General features: G+C 45.8%; 1 protein-coding gene across 1 annotated transcript in view; it reads left to right on the plus strand.

The window, feature by feature from the left end:
* Positions 1–8,946, plus strand: part of ITPRIP (inositol 1,4,5-trisphosphate receptor interacting protein) — a 16,468-nt gene extending 7,522 nt beyond the window's left edge. The window contains 2 exon segments of the mRNA XM_010072469.1: positions 7,294–7,601; positions 7,604–8,946. Coding sequence (XP_010070771.1) covers positions 7,307–7,601; positions 7,604–8,946 — 1,638 coding nt within the window. The 5' untranslated portion in view covers positions 7,294–7,306.
* The last annotated feature ends 13,685 nt before the right edge of the window (positions 8,947–22,631 follow it).

A 22,631-nucleotide genomic window follows, 5' to 3' on the forward strand; every position in this document is an offset into this window, starting at 1 on the left:
ACCCAATTCCTCAAGTCCTGTGAAAGCCCAGGTCAAACCTGGAGAGCAGACCATTGACCTGAAAGCAGCCAAGTGATGAGGACACCAGCCTCGGGGGCCAGAAAGGAGACCAAAGCTTAGATTACTGTTACTCCCTCCTGAATTTGGAGGAGAGCCTTCAACAGATGTTTCTGTCATCCCAAGTAAGTGATCAGACTATAGGGGCATAGACATGAGCTTTGTTTTTTAAATTTGTGCAAATAAAATTAAAACCTGAAAATTTTCTGATTCCTCTCAGTGCAAAATATGCAAAATTTGAATGACAAGTTCCCAGCAACTAATGGCAGGGACCAGTCCGATATCTTCACCATGGTATTGCTCTCGCCAGTGGCACCTTTGTCTTTTTCCATGAACATCCACCCAGCATGTGTCTATTCCTGAGGCTTTACATGTAGCAGCTGGAAGGAAAACCACCCTTACCATCTGTGCTGAGCCAGCACAGGCCTTTCAACTGCTCTGTAAACATTGATGGGGAGATGGGGGAAAAACAGCAGCATGATGTGAGGCTGACTAAAGTGCATCTTTCCAAGTTTTTGGCAGGAATAATAATACTGACATGCATCTCTGCAATTCCCATTTCTCTTTCATTGTGCATGTTTCTTACAATTCAGAGCTTGTAGTCCCCAGTAAGAGGAAACTTCATTTATTTCCTCTGCAGCCAGGCATACCTTGCAGAGGTGGCAATGGTATTTGCAAGTTGGAGAAGGACATAGTGCATTACAAAGGGATTGCAGCAAACTTTTTGTCTTAACTAGGTCTTCATAAATGCAGCAGAAGCATTTTCAGATTATAGAAGCATTTTCAGATTATACACTCAAAGGCCAAAAGGCAATTTGTTTTCTGTTACAGAAAGGGGAGGAATCATGGGGCTCCCAGAAACTCAATGAAGGGGGAGTATGGCTGGTCTGGGCCTGAAACCCCTGGGCCTGAGATTCACATTTTCACCATAAGAAAGTCCCAGGTGTAGGTTCGTGGCTGTTCTGGGCTATTAATCCCTTCAGTCAAACCAGGCAGCAGAGTCCTTTCCACACCTCAAAGACCTTCCCAAAAAGAGTCTTGGAAATTGTATTTGTTCCTGTGAAAGCTCTGGTTTCAAAAACCTGGCAGCTTTCAATGAAAAAAGCTCCCAGCCAGCTGTAGTAACTATTGTCTCTTCAAATTGCCTCTTTTTTTGCAGCCTACCAAAGCGAAACACAATGTGGCGGCCACCTATTCACAGCCTTTTGTGTCCGCCAAATTGCAGGAGGCAATCGAGTATGTCGTAAATGACGTCTTGGTGTATTCCAGTGCATTACTGAACCGCATTCAGTGGCTTGACTTGGTGTTTTCTAATTTATGAAACAAAGCTTCAGCTCACTCCTATCTGGTTTATTGCTGAACACCAGCCAGAGCATGTTTTGCTTCCCAGGATTCAAAATTTAAGGGAATAAAAAGGTGGAAAAAAATATAGCTGTATCAGAAACTCCTGAGGAAAGAAAGGGACCATTAATGAAATGGAAATATTCTCTCACATCTTCAGAGAAGATGGAGCGTTATCTGGGCTCAGAGCACACGAGCTTCACCAGTAGCTTACAGAGCCAAGTTGCAAGCTGCTGTTTAAATCTCTTTTCCTTTTCCAGGCTGAGCAGGAGGCAAAAGGGTCTCCAGCTGCTGTGGAAAAGGGTGTGAGGAAAGCTTGGGGACATCAGAAGGCAAGCACATTTTAGCTGGAAAGGACAGGATGTTGTTACGGCTTTGAGTGTCTCATCTCTACAAAGGATTTTGCTGTTTATGTGAGAAGAGGGAGAGTGCTTGCTGCTGTAGGGCAGTGGCTGTCTGAAGTCGGCCCGCACAAACACCAGACCAGCTCTGTGATGCTCCCAGGTGAGGAGGAGAGATTCAAGGCATAAACTGAAGGCAAAGCTGAGCTCAGCCCCCATGCCACGTAAAACACCACTAAGCAAATCTGCTTGCTCTAGTGTTCCCTGCAAGCATTACTCATCTTCAGGGCTGCATACAGTCAGGAAACAGTACCATGGCTATTTTTGTGTAATCTTGCAATAGTCTCTACAGATCATTTTCCGTCAAGGCCATGTGTGCAGGGACCCAAGTAGCAAAGGTAATGCAGCAGAAGTTACTGCAGAGATGCAGGCACAGCAAGTGCTGGTTTGCAGAGCTCAGCACCAGTGTTTTGTCTTAGGGGGCTGCATTTGTGCTGATGAGGAGCTGCAACTCTGCCTTTGCTCCAATGCCAAGGGGTTAAGCATGGCTGGCAGGTCAGGTCTCACACAAGGGACCATTTTCAGAGCTCCAGCCCATTTTCTCTCCAGCCTTTGGTTTGGCTGGTGCTGCCCACATGTGGCAAAGGAGAAGAGGCTTTTCCAGTGGCAGTTTTGGGGCAAACCTCTTTGGGCATACTTACCCCTTGCTTTTTGTTACCATCCCTGGAGGTGTTCAAGAAACGTATAGATTTAGTGCTTCGGGACATGGTTTAGTGGGTTAGGTGGTGTTGGCTTGACAGTTGGACTTGATGATGCTTGAGGTCTTTTCCAACTTTAATGATTCTATGATTCTATGAGTGCAAGAGGATTTCAGCCAGCTCTCAAAGGCCCTATGCAGAGGATGCTCTCCAGCCATCACTTGACCTTAGGCAAACTGCTTTCCTAAGGTTTTATGCTCCTTTGAGCTTCATGTGCTGCTTCCCTTTCCTTGCAACATGCTACCTGTAACCATGCCCCAGGCAAGAGGGTGAACCAAATATTACCAAGTCGTTCAGTGAAGGGCTTTCAGATCAGCTGGTGTGAGACCTGGCCTCCTTCTGCATGCAGCATCATGGCACCAACCTGAATCGCATGATCACAGGGTCAACTTTCCCATTCCTCTCTTGGGGCTCACCACATCATCAAGGACCTGCTGTGGAGCTGATTGGAAAGCTGCTTCAGGCTTGAAAGGATGAGACCTAACTTGCCTAGGAGCTGAGGGTGGAGGGCTGCAGGTGCTCTTGATGAAGCCTTTGAACATACCAAGTGCTGCAGGATGATCATTGGTTCTAATTGTGCAGCAGAGCCATCAGCTGCGTTTATCTCTCTGAGCTCTTGCTCCCTAGCCAGAGTGGGATGGTACCTGCCCCCTCACTTCCCAGGGTTGTTCAGAGTGATTGTTAACCTTAGATTCGGTAAAGCAGCCAGTCACCAAAGCATTGAATGCAATGAATGAAAAGCCCAGAAGGAAGCTAGTTCTGGTGCCAGAGGCAGGTTTAAACAAGCAAGCTGGGCAGTGAGCAGAGATGGAGCTTTGCATGGAGACGCTGGGGCTCCATATACCTGCTCGCTCCCAGCCCTCTTTGCTTCCCTGAGCAGCTTTCCTCAGCCTTGCTGTGCCTTTCCCTGCCTTGTGCCTGTGGGAGCACAAGAGATGGGGTCTCTGCTCGCTCACCCTGGGAATGTCCCCCCTCTCCCCCCCCCACAACGTTTGGTAACTGAGGGGGGGGAGGTGGGGGAAAGGCACCATCACTTAGCCTTTTTGTAAGAAACTGCTTGAAGTAAGTGTCCCATCTTCAGACTGGACCCACCCCAGGCCAGGGCTGAGCCAATCAGCACTTCTGCAAATAACAGAATAACAGAACAAAACCTTTGGGCTTTGGGAAGAAGGGAGGAGTGGGGGAGAAGTGCCTTTTAAAGATGTGGTTTCTCTCTTTCAATATCTTGCTTCTTGCTGTAAATAGTTAATAAATTCAGTTGTTTCCTTGTTCTTCACGAGTCGTGTCGGTTTCTTGCCCATGTCCCTAAGTAGTGAGTGAAACCCTCCCTGTCCCTGCCTCAGCCCACCAGGTGTTTAGCAAAAAACTGTCCCCGTGGTTTTATAAACCACGACAATCACTTTGTGAACTTGCTGTTTAAAAACCCTTTAATACTTTTTTTTTTTCCCTCATGCTTGAAGTGTTGCTAAATTGGATGCATAGATGAAACAATGATGTTCTCTTTCTTATTCTCAGGCTTGGAAACATTTGGACTCTCTCCCTCTTCCCCACACAAAAGCTGTCTCAACCAGAGCGGGCATAAATATTTTTATCAGACTTAAATTGCTTGGGCTGAAGTTAAAAGCAAGGGAAAAGAGTGGCCTTGTTATGGGCAAGGCTGGACTGTTCTAGCAGGCAGTGCTACTGGTTTCACCTGTATGATTTAGCTTTTCCATATTAGCCAGGAAAGCTGTGTCTGAAGAGATGTGGGAACGCTCTGCCGGAACCACCCTTGCTGCTGTCAAGGCCAGGCTCCACTAATATTGGTCACTGAGCATGGTTAGCCTTAAGCCTTATCTGGTGTTGATGTTTGGCTTCATTTTCTGGTATGAATAGCTACAGCAGCAAAAGGGCAGTTTTGACCAGGAAAACTTCGTCTGTTTTCAGCCTGACCAAGAGATGTCTCTTGCAAATTCACATGACCTGAAAATGTAATGTCCAGTTTTCAGCCTGACTCTCTTCCAGAGGTTAATGCCTGTAGAGCTTGCTGGGAGAAAAGTTTGTGTGTATGCTTCCTAACCTACTCCTACAAAATCAGCTAGGGTAGCCTAGACTGTCAGTGTGACTCAGAATGAATTCAGCAAAGCAGGACAGTGATGGACTTGGGGATGTGTGGCCTAACCCCTTCTGCTAGCAAAGCTTTGGGGCAAGTAACCTCTGGAAGCAGCGTGCCCATGGGCAGCAAGGCCTGGCAGAGTCTTGAAGGGTACGACAAGATCCTAACAAGGCTGATTTTTTTCAACCTTGTACATCTAAAAAGTAATCTGGTAAGGGTAAAACATCTCATCCACAGGGCCAGAGGTCTAGCAGGGCAGAGCAGCAATGTCATCCTGGTCAGGACTGCAAGAGGAGGCACCTGGCCCTTGGCCATATTATTTTTAAGCTTGGAAAGCACACGTGGTCTGCAAGAGCATAGCACTAAGGAAAGGAACTCGCCAGCACTTCCTGCCTTGCCCCAGCAAACTGATAAAGCCCTTTGCAATGCAGGATGACCCCAGTTTATTTTTAAATTGTGGCCTGGCGTGGAACTCACAGAATAACTGAAGCACCCAGCTTTGGGCATTAATTCAGCCTTAATTAACTCCCTGATGAATTAAAGAGTTAATGTAAAAAGGACAAGAAAAGCCAGCAAACCATCTCCAAAGCAATGTCTGCATAAGGGCATGCATCTGTGCATGTACACGGGATCTAAAAGAAGGGTGGTTAGTAAATGTTACACAGGGAGGGACACTTAGCGTTATCTTGAGCACCGTGTGAATTTTCTTGCTTCTTGGACAATGCAGCTCAATCCTGTTCCTTTCCCTTGTTATTCCAGTCCCAGCCCTCTTGTAAGCAAAGATAATTGCATGCTGAAGGATACAGTTCCCATGTACAGCAAGTGCTCACACTGAGGAAATCTAGGTTCCTGCCATCAAAAGCGAGTCGTTTGCCATGGAGCAGTGATAACAGGGCCCACTGGGATGGATCTATCTTTATTGCATGCCCTGTGGAGGCATAAATGAGATTGCCAGAGATGTTCTCCTTCTTGCCCAGATGCTGGGACAGCAGGGTTGCTGTGGTACCAAAACACTCTGGGTTCAGGCCAGGAAGGAGCTATTGCAGGGGAAGAAAATTACAGCACTCAGCTCCTGGTGCACACATGGTGCCTCACCATCTCTTGGCTCTCTGTGAAACAGCCTTAGTCCTGCAGCAGGATGAATTGGTTTGTTAGAAATTAGATTACTCTTTCTGGTTTGATTGATTAGGTATTTTGTGGATAGACCTTATTTCTGTAACAGAAACCCTTTTCTCTGAAACCAACTTTTGAGGCATTAAAGGCACTGCATTAAAATGTCCCAGCTGGAAGAAGAAATACCCCTGCTTGTCCATCTTCTCCTTCTGATCAACTTGTGCTAGGACTGGGGGGTGATGTTGCTAGAAAGAGGGACTGGTGTGCTTGCCACATCTCAGCAGTGGGTGACAACCTCAGCTGCTCCTGCCCTGAGCAGGTGTTTGGGATCTTGTTAGCAGCGCTAGCCCTTCAGAAACAGAAATGCCAGCTGGGAGGAAACAGCCCAGCCTCAGCCTGAGCACCCTCTGGCCCAGACCTCTGGGAGGCCTCATCAGGGCCAGGCGGGTGCCCCAGCAATAGGACCATGTCCCAGAAAACTGGGAATTATTTCATCTTGAGACTCACAGCATGGAAAGGTTTATTAAGTGTGATGTCCAAGCAGCAGAGCCAGAAAACACACGACGCAGCTCCAAAACATAGCAGTAGTCTCGGTCATGCCAAGGCCCTGTGTGAGGGGTGACCTGTGGGACTGTTGCGGGCACACAGCTGCCTGCGGCAGGCGCAGTGACACCAAGACCTAGGGTGTGTCTTCACATCCATGCTGAGGCCACTTCAAATAGGAGTGAGCTGGCTGCAGGCACAGCTGCTTAGGGGGTGCTCGGGGAAGAGAGATTAGATCAAAGCTGGGGTGTTTACTAGTGTCTTCCACAGATTGTTAATGAAGCACCAAAAATAAACAACCCAATGCTTTTAAAACCACTGGGTTAAAGGAAATCCTTTCCAGTCTACTAGTCTTTCTGTCTCTGCCCTTTTTCGGGGGACCACAGTCATGAGGCATCCTGGGGGCCAGGAGGTTTTGCCACAGCCTGATCCTGATGGTGCTCAAAGGCAGGAGGAGCTCTGCCTGTAGCGCCTGCTTAGAAGCAAAACACTGTGCAGGCTTGTTCTCACCCAGGTGCACATAACCAGCACTGGCAGTGAAGATTGGCCTGATCTAAGATGTCTGTGTGGGTCCAGGTGGCCAGGACAGTCCTGCCTGTGCCATTGCCACCTCTGCCACATTTGCCTTATGTTGAGGGAGAGCAGTGCTCATCTCCACTCCTGCTTTTTTATGCCTGGGGAGATCCTGCCTGCTTCTCTCCCTTTCTGTCCTGAGAACTTTAGAGGAGGGAGGAAGGACATGCCCTCCCACACTGCCCCAGCAGTGTCACAGTGGATTGACAGCAGCAAGCACCTTCACAGTTCTGTTCTTCACAGTTAATTTGATAAGAGGACACTTTCATCCTCACTATCTGCTGATATAGTCACTTTGAGAAGATTGGTTGTTGATAACTTGCATGCGCTTAGGAGCTTCTAGACTCAAGCAGTTTTTTCAGGGCTAGAAAAGATGCCAAAGCTTTTATTCAAGTGGGGAGTTCCTTTCATTTTTCTTCTTGAGGGAATATACTCCAAATTGTGGGTCATCTTGCCTTTCTTTCTCTTCCAGGGAAGGAACTGCCATGCCTGTGGGAATCTTCCGGGTGTGCCTAGTGGTGATAACAGCTATTGTCAACCACCCACACCTCTACCCTAGAGAGAATGGCGCTGTCCCTGAGAACACGGAAGAAATCATCCAGAAAATGAAGGAGCGCGAGGAGATCCTGCTGATGGAGCAGTTGCGCTTGGAGCAGGAAGTTGCAGACCAGGAAGCCAGACAGAAGGCTCTGGAAAAGGCTGCAGAAGTAGTGGAGGAAAGCAAAGAGGAAAAGATCCGATGGGATATGTGGAGTGCCCTTTCCATGGTCGTTTTCAAAAAAGGAGGCAGGATTTCCGGGAAGGGAATTGTCAGGACATAGAAGGAGAAGAGGATGACATGGCAGTCCTCGGGAAGGTATTTAAAGGAGTGGCCTTCCCTGACAAGGCTGTCTTGTCCAGCTTCTACAAGAAGCGCATCCTGGGTACCACTGGAGACATGGCCAGGATGCGAGAGATGGTGGAAGGTTTTGCAGATGACCTGCTGGAGGCCTTGAGGAGTGTTTGTAACCGGGATGCTGACATGGAAGTGGAGGACTGCATGGGTGTGGGGAGCATGTATGAGAATTGGAGAGTGCGTAAGCCTTTTGTCTGTGATCTCATAGTGCCTTTTGCCCCTCCAGAGCCGTACTGTTTCCGGTCCCAGACCTGGTGCTCTGGTGACTCTTTTCCCCCAGATGAACAAGGTTATGGCACTATCAAGGTATGCAGGGCAAATGAGGATGTGACAGGATGTATCTGTGACAAGACTAAACTAGGGGAAGATATGCTGTGCCTCCTCCATAGCCAAGCCAATACCACCAGGCCCAGCAGTGAGATGGAAGACCTCCTGTGCTTCAAAAATACTCAATATCTGGATGCCGACCAAGTCATGAAGTGGTTCCAAATCGCGGTCACCAAGGCCTGGAACAGAATCTCTCACAAGTATGAATTTGACCTTTCCTTCAGCCTCCTGGACTCACCAGGAGCCCTGAAGATAAAATTTAAGTCAGGGAAATCAATTGCCTTCAACCTCACCCCTGTGGTGCAGTACGAAAACTCTGACGTTTACTTCATCTCTCATTTCCCTCGGAGTGGCCTGGCAGCAGACCTCCCCTCCAGCACTCACTGGTTTCTCACCTTCGCAGTGTATGAGAGGAGGTTCATCCAGCTGGTCTCCAAAACGCTGCCTGCCAACAGTTGCCATGTCAGCTGCCTTCAGATACTCTCCTTCCTCCATGCGAAGCAGTGCAGCCTCACAGGTCCAAGCGGGCTCACCAACTACCACTTGAAGACAGTGATGCTGCATCTCCTGCAGGCACGTCCCAGTCAGGATTGGATGCCAGAGAATTTGGAGGCCCGTCTACAGGACATGCTGAAATTCCTGGAGAAATGTTTGCATGAGAAGAAGCTCTACCACTTCTTTATTGGCAATGGGAAGGTACCAGCAGAGCTGGGCTTCCCCATCATATTCCAGAGGGCTGAGCCCCTCAATCTTTTCCGTCCCTTTGTGCTACACAGGGATGTTTACAAGAAGACAGTGGACACATTCCATGAGATGCTCAGGAACATGTCTGCGTTGATAAATGAGTACACGGTGCACATTCCCCTTGCGCACACCAATGGGATCCATAAGGAATCCTTTTAACCAAAACCAGCAGGGAAACACTTATTCCTCTAAGCACAAGTCCAGAGGGCAGCTTTCTAAAGTCACCTGAAGACAATTGACTTTGCCAGTACAGCATCTTGTCTGCAGCTGAACTGGTCCTGGGCCATGGTTTCTGCAGTATGGGAGAGGGGGATGGAGGGAGAAGGAGAAACTGGAAGATGTGTTATTAAAGTTTCTGCTCATTTCCTTTGGAAGGAGGAGATAAGAAAAGGGTGGAGGAATCAGAGACAGAATCTTGGGATCGCAGGAGCGTGTCTGCTTGCAGGCAGCAGGAGCTCTGCAACCAGATGAAGTGCAACATAAGACTCAGGGCTGAGGTGGGGAGGAGGGTCATGCACAAGATTTGGACTGGATGGAGGTCCTTAAATCAACCACAGCCCTTTAATCAAAAGGGAGGTGTAGTTATAAAAAACAAGCCTTCTCAATAGGACTTGAGCAGTAATTTAAGTGGCTTGTCCTGTCCTTCAAAAACACCCCTGCACCCTGCACATTTCTTCTCCCTGGGGAAGATGAAGCAGAGCAGACAGCAGGGTCTGTGTCTTCAGGCCATTTAATTTGAGTCTTCCATTTTCTTCATGGTAACATGGCTAGTGGGTTATATCCCTAGCCATTTTCCATGGATAAAGGGACAGGAACCTTTTTTACCTTGGATAAAAGACACCATTACTGGGTTCTGGCATTTTGGTTTATTTGTTTTCCTTACCTCGGGGCAGCAAGGCTGAGAACAGCCAAGAGAGAAAGGACTGCTACTGGTTTTGCTTTCATAAAATAAGCAGTTCTCCAAAATTATCCTGTAATGAAGCCAATCTCAGCAGTCTGGTAGTAGGAGGCAACAATCAGCCTCCAAATGAGAGTGCGACTCTCCCAGCATGGTTTTAAAGAGGCCAAGGCCAGCAGAATGGCTCTGAGTTAGGAGAAGGGGATGAAAGATGTGCAAATGTAGCAGAGCTTGGCAGTACTGTCTCTGCAGCTGCCTTGTGGTCTGTGTCACATCCCTTCCACTCCCAGAGACCCAGGCCAAAGCTACCTGTTTGCCTCCCTGTAGGGTCTCCTCAGTCCTTTTAAAGACTGCTGCTGTGATGAGCTGCTGCTAGCAGACTAATTTGCTGAACTGGGAGTGCGATGGGGCAATGACAGCTTCTGCACGCTTTCAAGCCAGGGGAGAATCTCAAGGCATGTGCTAAAAAACCCAATGCAGAAAAGGAGGTGCCTGAACTCCCTCAGGACGCAGCATGTCAGCTCTGTGCCGGCAGGCTGCCCAGCCCCAGCAAGGTGGCTTTGCTGGAGGGGAGGCCTCAGTAGCACCTCACCATCCTTTACGTGCTTCGTCCAGGATCCAAGCTAGAGCCTCAGTGCAGATCTGCTTTGTGCTGGTCCCGGAGTCCTGTCCTCCCGTGCTGAGGGGCCTTTCCTACACGAGGATTTCCTGTGGTGTTTTACACTAGGGCTTCTCTGAATCTTGTTTACAAGAGCATATTTGTTCTGGGTGGTGAGTTCCATCAGGGATGATATTACCATGACTCCCCAGGTCCCTTTTTATCAATCGTCTCTATCACATGCATCAAAGAGAAGATTTAGTCCTGTATCACTACAAGGGACAGCATACAGCATGAGGCTTATTATCTAGCTTGTTGATAAGCAAATTTTCCATAGACATGTCCTCTCCTCCCTTTTCCTGGTAAAAATCATTTCACCACCTCCTTGATGTCTGCTCTTGACAGTCCCTCCACCAGTGAGGGACATTTCATGCACGAAGGCAGAGAAAGCTGTAACTCTCTTTTCCACACCTTGCTTATAAGAAAGCACAGGTGATGACAGGGAACTCTGCTCCCCTTGGCTTTTATCATCACAGCTATAGGGTGGGTAAGTAATACTTCAGAGCAGAAATTAAGGGGTAAGAAGCAAAATGGGAGAAAAGACACTGGTGGGCAATGCCAGTCGGAAAGAGTCTCAAATCTTCAGTGCTTGCTTCAGCACCCTTGGTGGTGAGTGTCTGGGAGACTGCCAGGGCTGTCAGAGCAACAGGGCAGGACTAATTGCTAGTGCTAACAAGGGCTGTAAGCCTCTGGCTTTCATTAGTACAACCAAGCAAGCCTTCCCCAGCAGGAAAGAGGGCAGGAGCAATCTCAGGGGACATGACAAGTGGGTAGTGGCAAGCACAGGTACAGGGAAGGTGAATACTGAATGAGTGAATACTGGAGCCTGGAGGCTACACTGGAAGCTGTGTAAGTGGTTTGCAAACCCAAGCAATTTGCCATTTTTACCTGCCTAGGTTTACTGCACGGTGTCTGTAGCAGATCCAGCTTCGCGTGGGCTGCTGGCAGGCAGGTCGTGCTGAATCAGCTGTGGTCAGAGTTGCTTCTAAATGTGTTCCCGGCCCAGCCAGAGAGAAATAAAAATTTCTCTGCCATTTCCTGTCAGGAGTCTAAATTTAGACTGTCCAAAGAACAGAAACAAATTTCTGACCCAGGTCTCTCAGGAAATGACGTTCAGGGTTGAAAAATAACTTATAAGGTTGAGCAGGGGGAGGAGGAGAAGGCTGTTGAACAGAATAAGGTAACTCCCCTGTAAAATGTCAGAACAAAGCTGTGTAATGCCAGTCCTATGCTCTTGTAAACGTCCTAAACTCATCTTCACACAGCTCCCAGCACTGCTGCTCAGACTCAAAGGGAACCTAAACTGATAAGTGGGTTGGATCTTTTGTTCTTAATTTTCTGTATTTGTGAGCCTGTTCTTTCTTAAGCCCAAACTAACCCTGAAGTGTTCCCATGGGGTTTAGTTGAACCCAAGCTGGAGCTGAACCAAGGAATTAATGGATTTGATTCCCCTGAAAACAAATTGCTTGGCTTAATTTTCCTACATGTAGTATGCTCGTTTTGCCCTGAGCACTTTTTAAGAGTCCTGTTCTGTGCATTTAGACTGTGAGGGAACCCACTTATACCTGTCTGGGAGGAGAAGTGCTCTGTGATTATAAACTGTGCTCCAGTAAGCCTCAGAGCAGAGATCTTCTTTGTAAGCCATAGCTGGGTCTCTTTAGCCTGGAAAAGAGGAGACTGAGGGGTGACCTAATCAATGTTTATAGATATGTAAAGGGTGAGTGTCAGGAGGATGGAGCCAGGCTCTTCTCTGTGACACCCACTGATAGGACAAGGGGCAATGGGTTCAAGCTGGAACATAGGAGGTTCCACTTGAATATGAGAAAAAACTTCTTCACGGTGAGGGTGACAGAGCACTGGAACAGGCTGCCCAGAGAGGTTGTGGAGTCTCCTTCTCTGGAGACATTCAAAGCCCGCCTGGATGCGTTCCTGTGTGATCTGATCTAGGTGTTCCTGCTCCGGCAGGGGGATTGGACTAGATGATCTTTCGAGGTCCCTTCCGATCTCTAACATTCTGTGATTCTGTGATATACCAGAGACATGTTCGTGTCCTATCTGAGGAGCTGTGGGTACGCAGCATTTCTCTGAATCATACCTCTGCAGTGGTACAAGGAGGCCATGATGTGAAGCACATCATTCCTTGGACTGCCTTGTCTCTCCTGCATTAAATCTTTGCCCACCAAGCACTAGCCCTGTCAGTAAAAGGCCGCACTCACATTTCATAAAAAAGGTTTATAAGACTGTTAAGCTCTATCAGCTGTCAGCCAGTAAAAATGTCCTATGACTTTTTAGTGCCGCCAATGTTTAGTTCTGCTTTGACTGAAGTCTGTCTGGGCATTCGTAGGAAGCAGCTTTGGGGGGGAGGAAGAAAGGGGAGGGAAGTGGGGTTTTGTGGTTTAAAGCGAATAACATTCTTTTAAAGACAAGTAGCATATGACATGTGAGTAACAAACACAGTATCTCTCTGGTAATGCCTGTATCTCCATGAGAGATGCTAAGGAAGGTTAAACTGCCTGTCCAGACTCCTTTCTTGTTCCTCAGTGCTGTTCTTGCTATTTGTTAACCAGGTGAATTTAACAGAGGAACTCCTACTGCCTCCTGGTAGTTTCCAACTACTCCCTCCACCCTCAACTTGTGGTTTTAATATTTTATTATAGCCTCTGTCAAAGCAGTGGAATTAGTGGTGGCTTGATAGCAGCCACTGATCCACAACATAGCCCCAGGAGCCATTTGCCTTTAGGACATGTCTTGGTCTAAGGTTATTATTCTTATTCAGGAGCTGAATGTCTTCCAAGGCTGTTGGTAGTTCACTCTTTAGTATGTGGCAACCACAGAATATGGCTTCTTTCTCTCTAGGTTGCTCTATATACAGGTCTTATGGGGGTATATGGGATTCCTTGGCTGTATGTCAGCCAAGGAATACAAAACTATCCAGTATTCAAGCAGCATGATTTGGTGCTTGTTCACCAGACATTTTTAATGCAAAGCCTTTGCAATGTTTTCTCTGTGGTGAAGAAATGAGAATTTACCCACCTGTAACAGCTTAGCTGCTGTTCATAGAGGGGTTAGTTCTCATAGGATCCTACATAGTAAATAGCTTTATTTATTACTTGTCTTTTACTAGGATTGGGGATATGTGTGTAATATTTTAGCTCAGAAGCAAAACTGTAGTATGAAGATCAATCTTGGCAGTGCAGCTAAGATGGGCAATAACACCAAAACTCTCCAAACTGAGGTCTTCCTTGACTGACAATGCTGTACTCAAACCGCTGCTTTTATAGCAGGACACTGTTGAATTTGTATAGATCTTCTCATGCAGCTTTATTTATAATAAAGGAAGTCTTGTAGAAAATCTAACGAAGTGTGAAATCTGTTTTGTTTCTAATTCCCCAAAAAATGTTTCTGAGAGAGCAGAAGGATGGAGTGAGGCTGTGTGTAGGGCAATCCTAGCACAGTGAGTCCAACAGCAAGACACCCTGTGATTTCTGACTGCCTGGATAAGTTGTTCCAGAATAAGATGCAACATAAAGTGGAATAGCTGTTCCAGAATACCAGGGATGTCAGACTTCCCAAGAATATGAATTCACAGGAATATAAAATAATTATTCTGGATATCTCTGTTCAAAAAACACCCTTTTTGCACCAAGCCCCAAATATTGCTGGCATTGGCTGAACTAGAAAGCTCCTGAATTTCCAGTTCAGCTAGAGGAATCCTCTTTACCTGCTTGTTTTACAGGTATCCACAGACAAGTTCCAGCAACCACCCACCACCACTTACCCTCCCGCTTAATCCCTTTCCCTGGTTTAAGGGAATGGCTCCTTGTTAATATTCTAATGTGCTCTGGCACTGTAAGGAAATCCAAACATAGTTATGAATTCATATAATAAAACCACACTGTTTCCTTGGTGACATGTCTTCCAGCCCTACAGAATGCTCTCCACACCTTTAATTAGTAACTCTGCCTTGCAGTGGTTGCTGGAGCTGAATCAGCATTGAAGAGGTCTGAGGAGCAGCTGTCTTAGAGTTGCGGCACAAGTCTACCTAGCCAGGAGTTACAATTTCCCAGGTTCAGCCCCACACTTTGGTGAATGGAGCTTGTGCCCTTGTGTGGCCCAGGATCAGCCCCAGTCCTGGTTGTCTCAGTGCAACTTTGTTATTTAAAAAACTAAACTGAACTAAACTGAACTAAGCCCACCATACTTTAAAGGTCTCTGACAAGCTCAGCAACATTTTCTCCACTGAGCTGTTGATTTCCCTGAGCATTTTTTTTCTTTTCCTCATATACTGTCTGCAACGTGTCTCTCCTGTCTTCTTCTGTGTTGCTATGTAACAGAAGGGGTAACATCAATATAAAATCCTTTTTCAAAAGGGCAGTTAGCAGATTTTTGGTCCATGCCGTGGGCATTATTACGGTATTTTCTGCCATAGAGTGGGCAGAAGCAGAGACAGAGAGAGGCCAACCCCAGCCACTAGAGATGGTTTTTGGCCTCCTCTTCTAGGTGTAAAACAGCTTTCCTCTAGGCTTTGATCTGGATTTCTCTCTTTGAAGAGATTAAAATTCTTGTGTTTTTCTTATTTTCAGGCTTTCTTAAAGCCCTGATTCCAATTTGCTGGCTTTCATCAGAAGTCTAGCAGCCTGGAATTTCGGCATACAATTATGGGTACACCGCAGTCCAGAAACATGCTTCCCTCACCTGTAGACAATATTCCTAGAGAGGGACAAAAGCTCCTGAGTAGCAACCACCCTGCAGCTCAAACCTTCAACGTGTGCTTTGTAGCTGAAGATTTAGCTAGCGCACACAGACATGGTTACCTGTTTATGCTTGGCTGGTGTGTAAAGGCACTGCCCTGCAAAGTCCTTCACTCCTCGAGCGAAGGGACAGATCATCTCAAGCTTGCTAATGAGCATGCTAATGAGCATGTGAACTGGAACCGAAAGTAAACCTTTTGGTGTTGTGCTCTCAGTCTCATCCATATGCAATTGCCTTTTACTTCTAACTGTATTTATAAAAAAGAAAGCAGCTGCCTTTTATTAACAATTGTACTGCACCAGCCCAGGATAGGGTTTGTGCACTATTATTTTGTGTTAAGGCCTCTGATCTGGCCTCATAAAGTTGCTATGGCATTGGGTATTGACTGCTGCTTCATCTGAAAACTTCAGAACAGCATTTAGAATGCTGGAAATTTGGAAATAGATCAAATAAAAGGACACAAGAATGACAGGTATAATGTTAAATGTGAAACTTTTCATTTTAATTAAGGTTTTCAAACACAGTTCAGAGTTCTTTCAGTTTCCCAGAATTACCAAATAATTTGAGTCCATCATTAATAAACCCATTGAGGGGTACACACCTCTCTCAGATGAGTTCCTTCAGGCTGGGGTTGTTTCACCTGCTTGCTGTCTCCTAGGAGCTCTCTCAGGTAGACTGTCCTGCCAATAAGCCCGAGTTACATCAGTATTCAGATGAATGTACTGGCACAGATGTCTAGCACCTCTCCAGTGTGATGAGCTGCTGTACTTGCTACAGCATCCTCTCTTGACACAAGTTTCCCCATGACATTTAAGAATGAAATCAAGTTTACCCCTGTGTGGGACCTGACTTTTGGGAAAACTCAGAAAGGTAATGAAAAACTCATTAATACAGGTGCAGTCTGCACCCCTGGTCCCCCAGCGTGATGACAGTCTTCACCGGGTCACATTTGCAAATTCGATACGGAGCCTTTTCCATAAGCACAAGAAAAAGATCTCCTTTTATGCACTGCCTGGATATGTAACTGTTATATTGGGCAGTTCTTATGGATTTGACATGAAACAACCCTCTGTCTCACACCCTTCATGTCAACGAGATACATAATTCTGATGTGTGGCTAATACTAAAGATCTGCAGACCTTAGAAAAAATTTTTATTCCACACAGGAATGCATTTTTGCTGCCCAACCCTGCACAATGTTGTTTTGCTACTATGCAGATCAGGGTGATGCTTGTGTTGATACAAATTAGTACTTTTCAAGCATTAAGTGATCCAGAGAGGCAGGCAAGACAGTAAAGCCAGAATAATTCACAGCTAATAATTTATCTAATGACTTTTTACCACTCATGGAATTTACCATACAAGCAAGGACAGAATCTCCTTTATTTGAAGTAGGCAGAAATGTATGTGCTACAAAAAAAGAGCAGCAGCCTCAGGGGATATGGTGACCTACAGGCATGCTAACATTAATGTAGGTGGGTACCACCAGCAGTCAAGCTGGGAGCACTGGTCTCAGAATGGGATATTGCTCAGGATTTGCCCACTTCTTGAGCAGGTTTCATCCTCTCTTCTCAACTCTGTGTCATGGTTCTTTGCTTGCAGGTCTAAATGCTAACTCAGGTCTGTCCCCAAGTGCCACTGGCACAGTATCAGATACATGTCTTTTATTTATCTGGATTGTGCTTATTTGGAAAGAGGATTTCTCAAGGTATTGGTTCAGTGTCTCCAACCAAACATTTGAGCTGCTGTAACCCTTCCAAGTAAAATTCCAGGCAGTCCTGCCTTTTTCTAAAATGATGGATTCATTACAGCAACATAAACTAGGTTATTTTTAGCGTTTCCTATGCAGTCAGTGTGTGCATACATGGGGGGGGAGGTGGGGGGGGGGGAAGAGGAGAGTCTATCCCTTCATCTCCTGGCAAGTAACTTTTAAATCCATCATGCAAGTTTAACCAAATTTGACAGATCTGTAGAGAGCTCAGAAATACTCAGCTCCAATAAATTTGACGCAAGCAGGCAGACAAATAGAGGACAGAGATTCTCATAAAGCTGAGAAAGTGCAGAAGAGATCTTTTAAATGTCCCCAAAGGGCAGCTGGTACCCATGCATTCCCAGACCTGAAGAAGTAAGCTATGAGGAAAGACGGTTGGGTTACTCCTGCTGCTCTCAAAATGATCGCACAACTTTGTAGCAGAGCTCTGAGAGAAGATGAAGGAGGCAAACAGATACTCCTACCACAGCTATAGGACAAGTATGGTCCCAAAACAGTAATCTGAACAGGCCCATGCTCTGGATCAATTAGTGTTACAGCGTTGTTCAAAATAAACTTTGCTTTCTAGTTATGTTACGTTAGGAGTGTCATCTTGGACTCTTCAGCTGCTAGAAGCACAATGGCTGCAGAGGCTGGAGTAACTGTATAGAGCAAAGCTTTTCAGTCATCATTTGCAGAAGTGCTGCCTTTGAATGAAGGCACTGAGTTTTTAAGTAATTATGATCTGTCTAGCTAAACCAAGACCTTATACAAACCTTGAGCAGAAAAAAAAAAAAAAAAAAAAAAAGCACCAGAAATTTCTGGCTTTATTGATAGCTTTATTGATCTGCCCTGAGGTGGAAGGGCAGGAGGTGCTGTGGTGAAAAATTTAAACACAGCCCTCACTGTTTAGCCATTTGAGCACTTGTGAAATGTCTGACTGTGGCACTGTTCTAAAAATTGCACACAAGAACGAAAATTAAAACCCCAATTAAGTTCTTAAAAGTGCCTTAGGTGCTCTGTAGGAAAAGGAGTTGATTTTAGTTGTGAAACAATCTTCAAATCCACCAACAGACCCACAGCCATTAACAGTCTCAACCCAGCAAAGACTTAATCACATGTAAGGTGCCAAGATTAGATTTCTGTCTGTATTATGCTGCTTTCCAGAAGCACCACTACACTTATAATGTAATTGGAAATCCAGTTAGGCACCTTTCTGCAGACAATCTAACATTCAGGATCCAACAGAGTGCAATACAGGCCCAGCAGACAGAGCTGAGTTCAGTAAACCATTGTTCACAGTCTGACTCGTCAGCCACTTCACCTCCCCAGGTGCATCAAGGAGAATCATAGAATCACAGAGTGGTTTGAGTTGGAAGAGACCTTAAAGATCATCCAGTCTCAACCCCCGTGCCACAGGCAGGGACACCTTCCACTAGACCAGGTTGCCCAAAGCCTCATCCAGCCTGGCCTTGAACACCTCCAGGGATGGGGCATCCACAGCTTCTCTGGGCAACCTGTGCCAGTGCCTCACCACCCTCACAGAAATATATTTCTTCCTAATATCTAGTCTAAATATACCCTCTTTCAGCTTAAAAATATTCCCCTCTCATCCTATCCCTCCACCCCCTGATGAAGAGTTCCTCCCCATCATTGCTCCTAACCTTCAGTCTTACTCTCTGGTCCTCTGCTGGGAATCAAACAGCACAGAAGGATTTCCCAAAACCACAGAGAGACAGTACTTAGCTTGCTAACATATTCCAGGTCTCACTCCTGCCAGGTTGCACCAGGCAGGGCAGGGCAGCCTTGGATGGTTCTTGTGCCTGTCAGCACAAGTGATGCAGCAGCTCTGCCTGGCCTCCATCACACAGGCATTCCCATGGGACAGAGGCATCCTGCGCTGTCAGCACAATATTCCTGCCAGTTTGGTTCACCTTCAGGGTTATCACATCACATCAGTATTATGAAGCTCCTGTATGCAAAGCTAGAGAAAAGCAAAACTTGTCCATGTGCAGGTTTCTGCCAGTGGCCCCACACTGACTCTTTCCTGACAGACCCACACCTGGCGCAGCTTTGGAGGTGAAAAGTTTGATCCAGAGCTGAGATACACCAGCACAACCCAGACAGGCTACATAAAGCATATGAGGAGGAACTGAGAGGCACGAAGCCTGTGGGTTTGAAGGCATGAGTTATATCAGAGCTGTCTTCCCACAAGGAGAAACAGCTGATTAATCTCCATGCCTTAGCAATTATGAGTAAGAGGAGACAGACTGCTTCCAAGCCTAAACAGGCACAGAAAAGAGTTGTGTGATGAATGCAGAGGGAAGAAACCAGCCCCCACTCTGACTTGTGGATTGGCCCAGAGTGCATTCTTGTTGAGAGCTCCCATCTGAGGATGGTTTGAGTGACAGAAGGAAAGGCACAAAAAAGTCCTTTGGGGAAATGGAAATATATGCAGAGAGCTGAGGGAAGGACAGTATTAAGGCATAAGGTCTCACTGTTGGTCCTTATCGATTCTTCAGGTGGTCTGAAGTTGACAGTTTTTTCCTCCTTTTACCCCAGCCCGCCTATGCCTTTGCTGTGCAGTCACATGAGTGACTCATGCAAATGGTTTGCAGCTTACAGGAAACACTGCCTTCTCCCTACTCAGCCTGTAGCTGGTCAGTGCCCCTTTTCTTGGCTCCATTTCCCCTGGAGAGATGGCTTTTTCCATCAGCTTTGCTAAGAGTGGTGGTTCTAAGATGCAAAACTGCAGCACACGCTGAAGCTCTCGCAGACTGCCTCCTGGGCTCAGAAGATGGCTGTGAATGGCACAGAACAGGTTTGGTATATTGGTCCCTTAATACAAGCTGCATTTTAACTTCCTGGTGGACTCAGATACAGTGTTACTACACACTCTTAAATAGCTGTCACACTCCACCCCCAACACAGCTGCATCTCAGTGCTAAGTTTTAAAAGTTCTGGTTTAGGAGATCAAAGTGTTCTAGGAGGGAAAAATCCAGACCACATCACATAGCATTACTAATTTACTCAGATAAATCTGCACCTGCCATCCCTATTGGCTTTGGACCAGCAGTAGAAAAGACTGCTTCTATCTTACAGAAATGGGAATGATTTAATAAAATTGCATCTCATGACTGTACAGAGACTGCATTTTCATAAGCAATTCCCAAGTGAAATCAGTGTCCAAGGAACAGAGTAGAGAAATAATTGGGCTACTAGCAGAGAAAGGAGAGAGGATAAGCAACAGACAGTTCTCAAACCTTGATAATGCAGGGGAACGTTACAGATGCCAGGACAGTGGAAAACTGCGGAGTGCAGGCCCAGGAGAGGTAACACTGTGCCAACACCACATGCCTGACACATGCACTCACACACTGCCAGGCACCTCTGATGAAAAGGACAGACAGCTGTTAAATGAAACATGGTAAGAAGCCAAGATTGAGTGAAACACAGCAAGCAGCTGAGATTTTATTGATTCTTCCTTTTTAATTGGTTACAAAAAGCAACAAAGCCCTAGGCATCCCTATGGAGTTCACACAAGTGTTTCAGGTGTCCCTCGTATGTGACATTTGAGATGTTTCAAACCAGTATCTTCAGTTACTACCACTCCCAGCGCAAGAACCACAGACCCTTCTAACACCTCCCTGGATAGGCTCTTCACAACAATTTCCCTAGGCAAGGACCTTCTGTCCCATTCACCCAAGTTTCCATTCATCTTACCTAAAACTCAGCAAACCTTCCCAGATTTATTAGCTTGGAATCCCCATCCCTCCCTCTATATTGTCTCTCTTCTACCTTGCTCATATCTTCAGTATAAGGCATCCTAAAATGATAACGAAGGAGAAGAGGCTGGACCACATCTTGCGTTATGGTACCAACAACCATCTCAAGGACATCAGGATACAGAACATGCTACAAATGCAGGACAGAATGAGGCCCAGTGCCTTGCTAATCTGAAGTATCTATCCTTCATGCTCCTAAACTCACTATTTTTACAAGATAGTCTCCATTCTTTTTTGCTTGACACTTTTTTTTTTAACCTGTGCTGAAAGTAGTCACTTCTGGTGGCACAATAACAATAAACAAAACAAACAAACAAAAAAAATCAATATAGCACCACCAACAACTTTCAAGGGCAAAATATGGAGTATAAGGTGAGTAAATACACTACTTGCTGTACAATCTGATCCACAGAAGATTTTAAGTCATTATTGACTTCCGTCTTTTTCCTCTGTTGACCAAAAGTGAAGATACGTGTTTTCTTTTCTTGGCCTCTTTAAACTAACACGATGTATCCTTTACACCCATCCACCCTGAAAGGAGAAAGCCAGTCCCTTCAACATAACTTTTCCTTTCTTTCGAAAACTGGGACAAAGTGTTGCATGCTCACTACCACATTAAAAACACTTTGCCTGAGGCCTGCATTTCTTGGTGTGCTGTAATAAGTTCAGGACCCCAGCTGTCTCCCTGGGGATTTAGAACACTGATATTTAATAGTAAATTATAAGGTAGAATGTTTCATTTTACTTTTTTCATTTTTTTTTTTGCTGAAGTAGCATACTTACAATGGTAACTCTCCAGCCACTAAATAAAGATGGGGGATAGCACATCTTTCTGTTCAGACAACACAGTCTCTGGGTTACCATGGTCTGGCCCTGGACAGTTCAGATTTTGGATGCCAGTCTCTGCTTTTAACCCATTATTGGATCTCCCTATTGTCACATCTCCCACTGTTGTCCAATAATACACTGGAGCAAACTGCAACATATCCTAGCATGTTTACAAAAGCCAACTTAGAGCCAACTATACTAACAGCTTTAACAAGCCCTACACAAAGCAGCGCAGCTAATAAAACCAAAATGTTCTGAAGTTAATCCTTGGAAGTTTGCCACTGAGATCCCACGAACACCACTTCAGGACCAGTAGCTTCATCAGGCTCAAACTCTGCCTTCATCTAATGAAATGGCCAAATCCACATTCTGACAATACACCTCACAGCTTTATGCTTCCTCTGGGTTCTCTTAATGACAATCTGCAAAACATAGACAGCATCAGATCTGGATTGGGATATTTTTTAAAGAACATCAGCATTCTGGAAGGAACAGCAGTAATTAGTATTTCTCTAAGTAGTGCCAGATGTGTTTAAAAGCCACAAAGATAAACAGGAGGGGAAAAAACCTGCACAGTTTGAATTAAAGCTAGCAAGAGCATAAACAATCCCCTCCAATAGCCACAAGCAGACAGATCAAGTTCCTGCTAGTTCTTTTTCCTCATCAAATCTGTCTTTCATCTCTGCTTTCCTACTTGAAGTTACACAAGCATGCACCTCCTCAGAGTTAGTGTGCTGGGGCAGAACATGTTAAAGGTAAAAAAATATCAGTCCAGTTTTTCTCCAGAAAAGCTCCAAGACAATCAATGCCTCAGTTACCAGGAAAACCATGAACCACTACTTTCTGCTATGCTACTTTACTTTATTGAAATGGGAGACAGATAGGAACAGTCTTGTGTATCTTGTGACAACCACCCCAGCACCACAGGAACCACAGCACTGTCCCCGAACATACTGCCTTCCCTTATTTCTTTCTGCATGCTTATTCCCTGGAATTATGGCTAGTTTGGGTTGCTAGTGGTCTGAGACAGAAAGACATATGTAGCTGAGCAACACCAGAATGGGTCACAGTTCTTTTAATCCCCTACGTGGAAAGAAAAAAGAAAAAAAAAAAAGAGAAGTCTTTTCAGTGACTAATAGCTGCCTGGAAAGAGGAAGGAAAAATTGTGTTTAA

Source organism: Pterocles gutturalis, unplaced genomic scaffold (assembly GCF_000699245.1).
Source record: "Pterocles gutturalis isolate BGI_N339 unplaced genomic scaffold, ASM69924v1 scaffold10922, whole genome shotgun sequence".
Lineage (NCBI taxonomy): Eukaryota > Metazoa > Chordata > Aves > Pterocliformes > Pteroclidae > Pterocles > Pterocles gutturalis.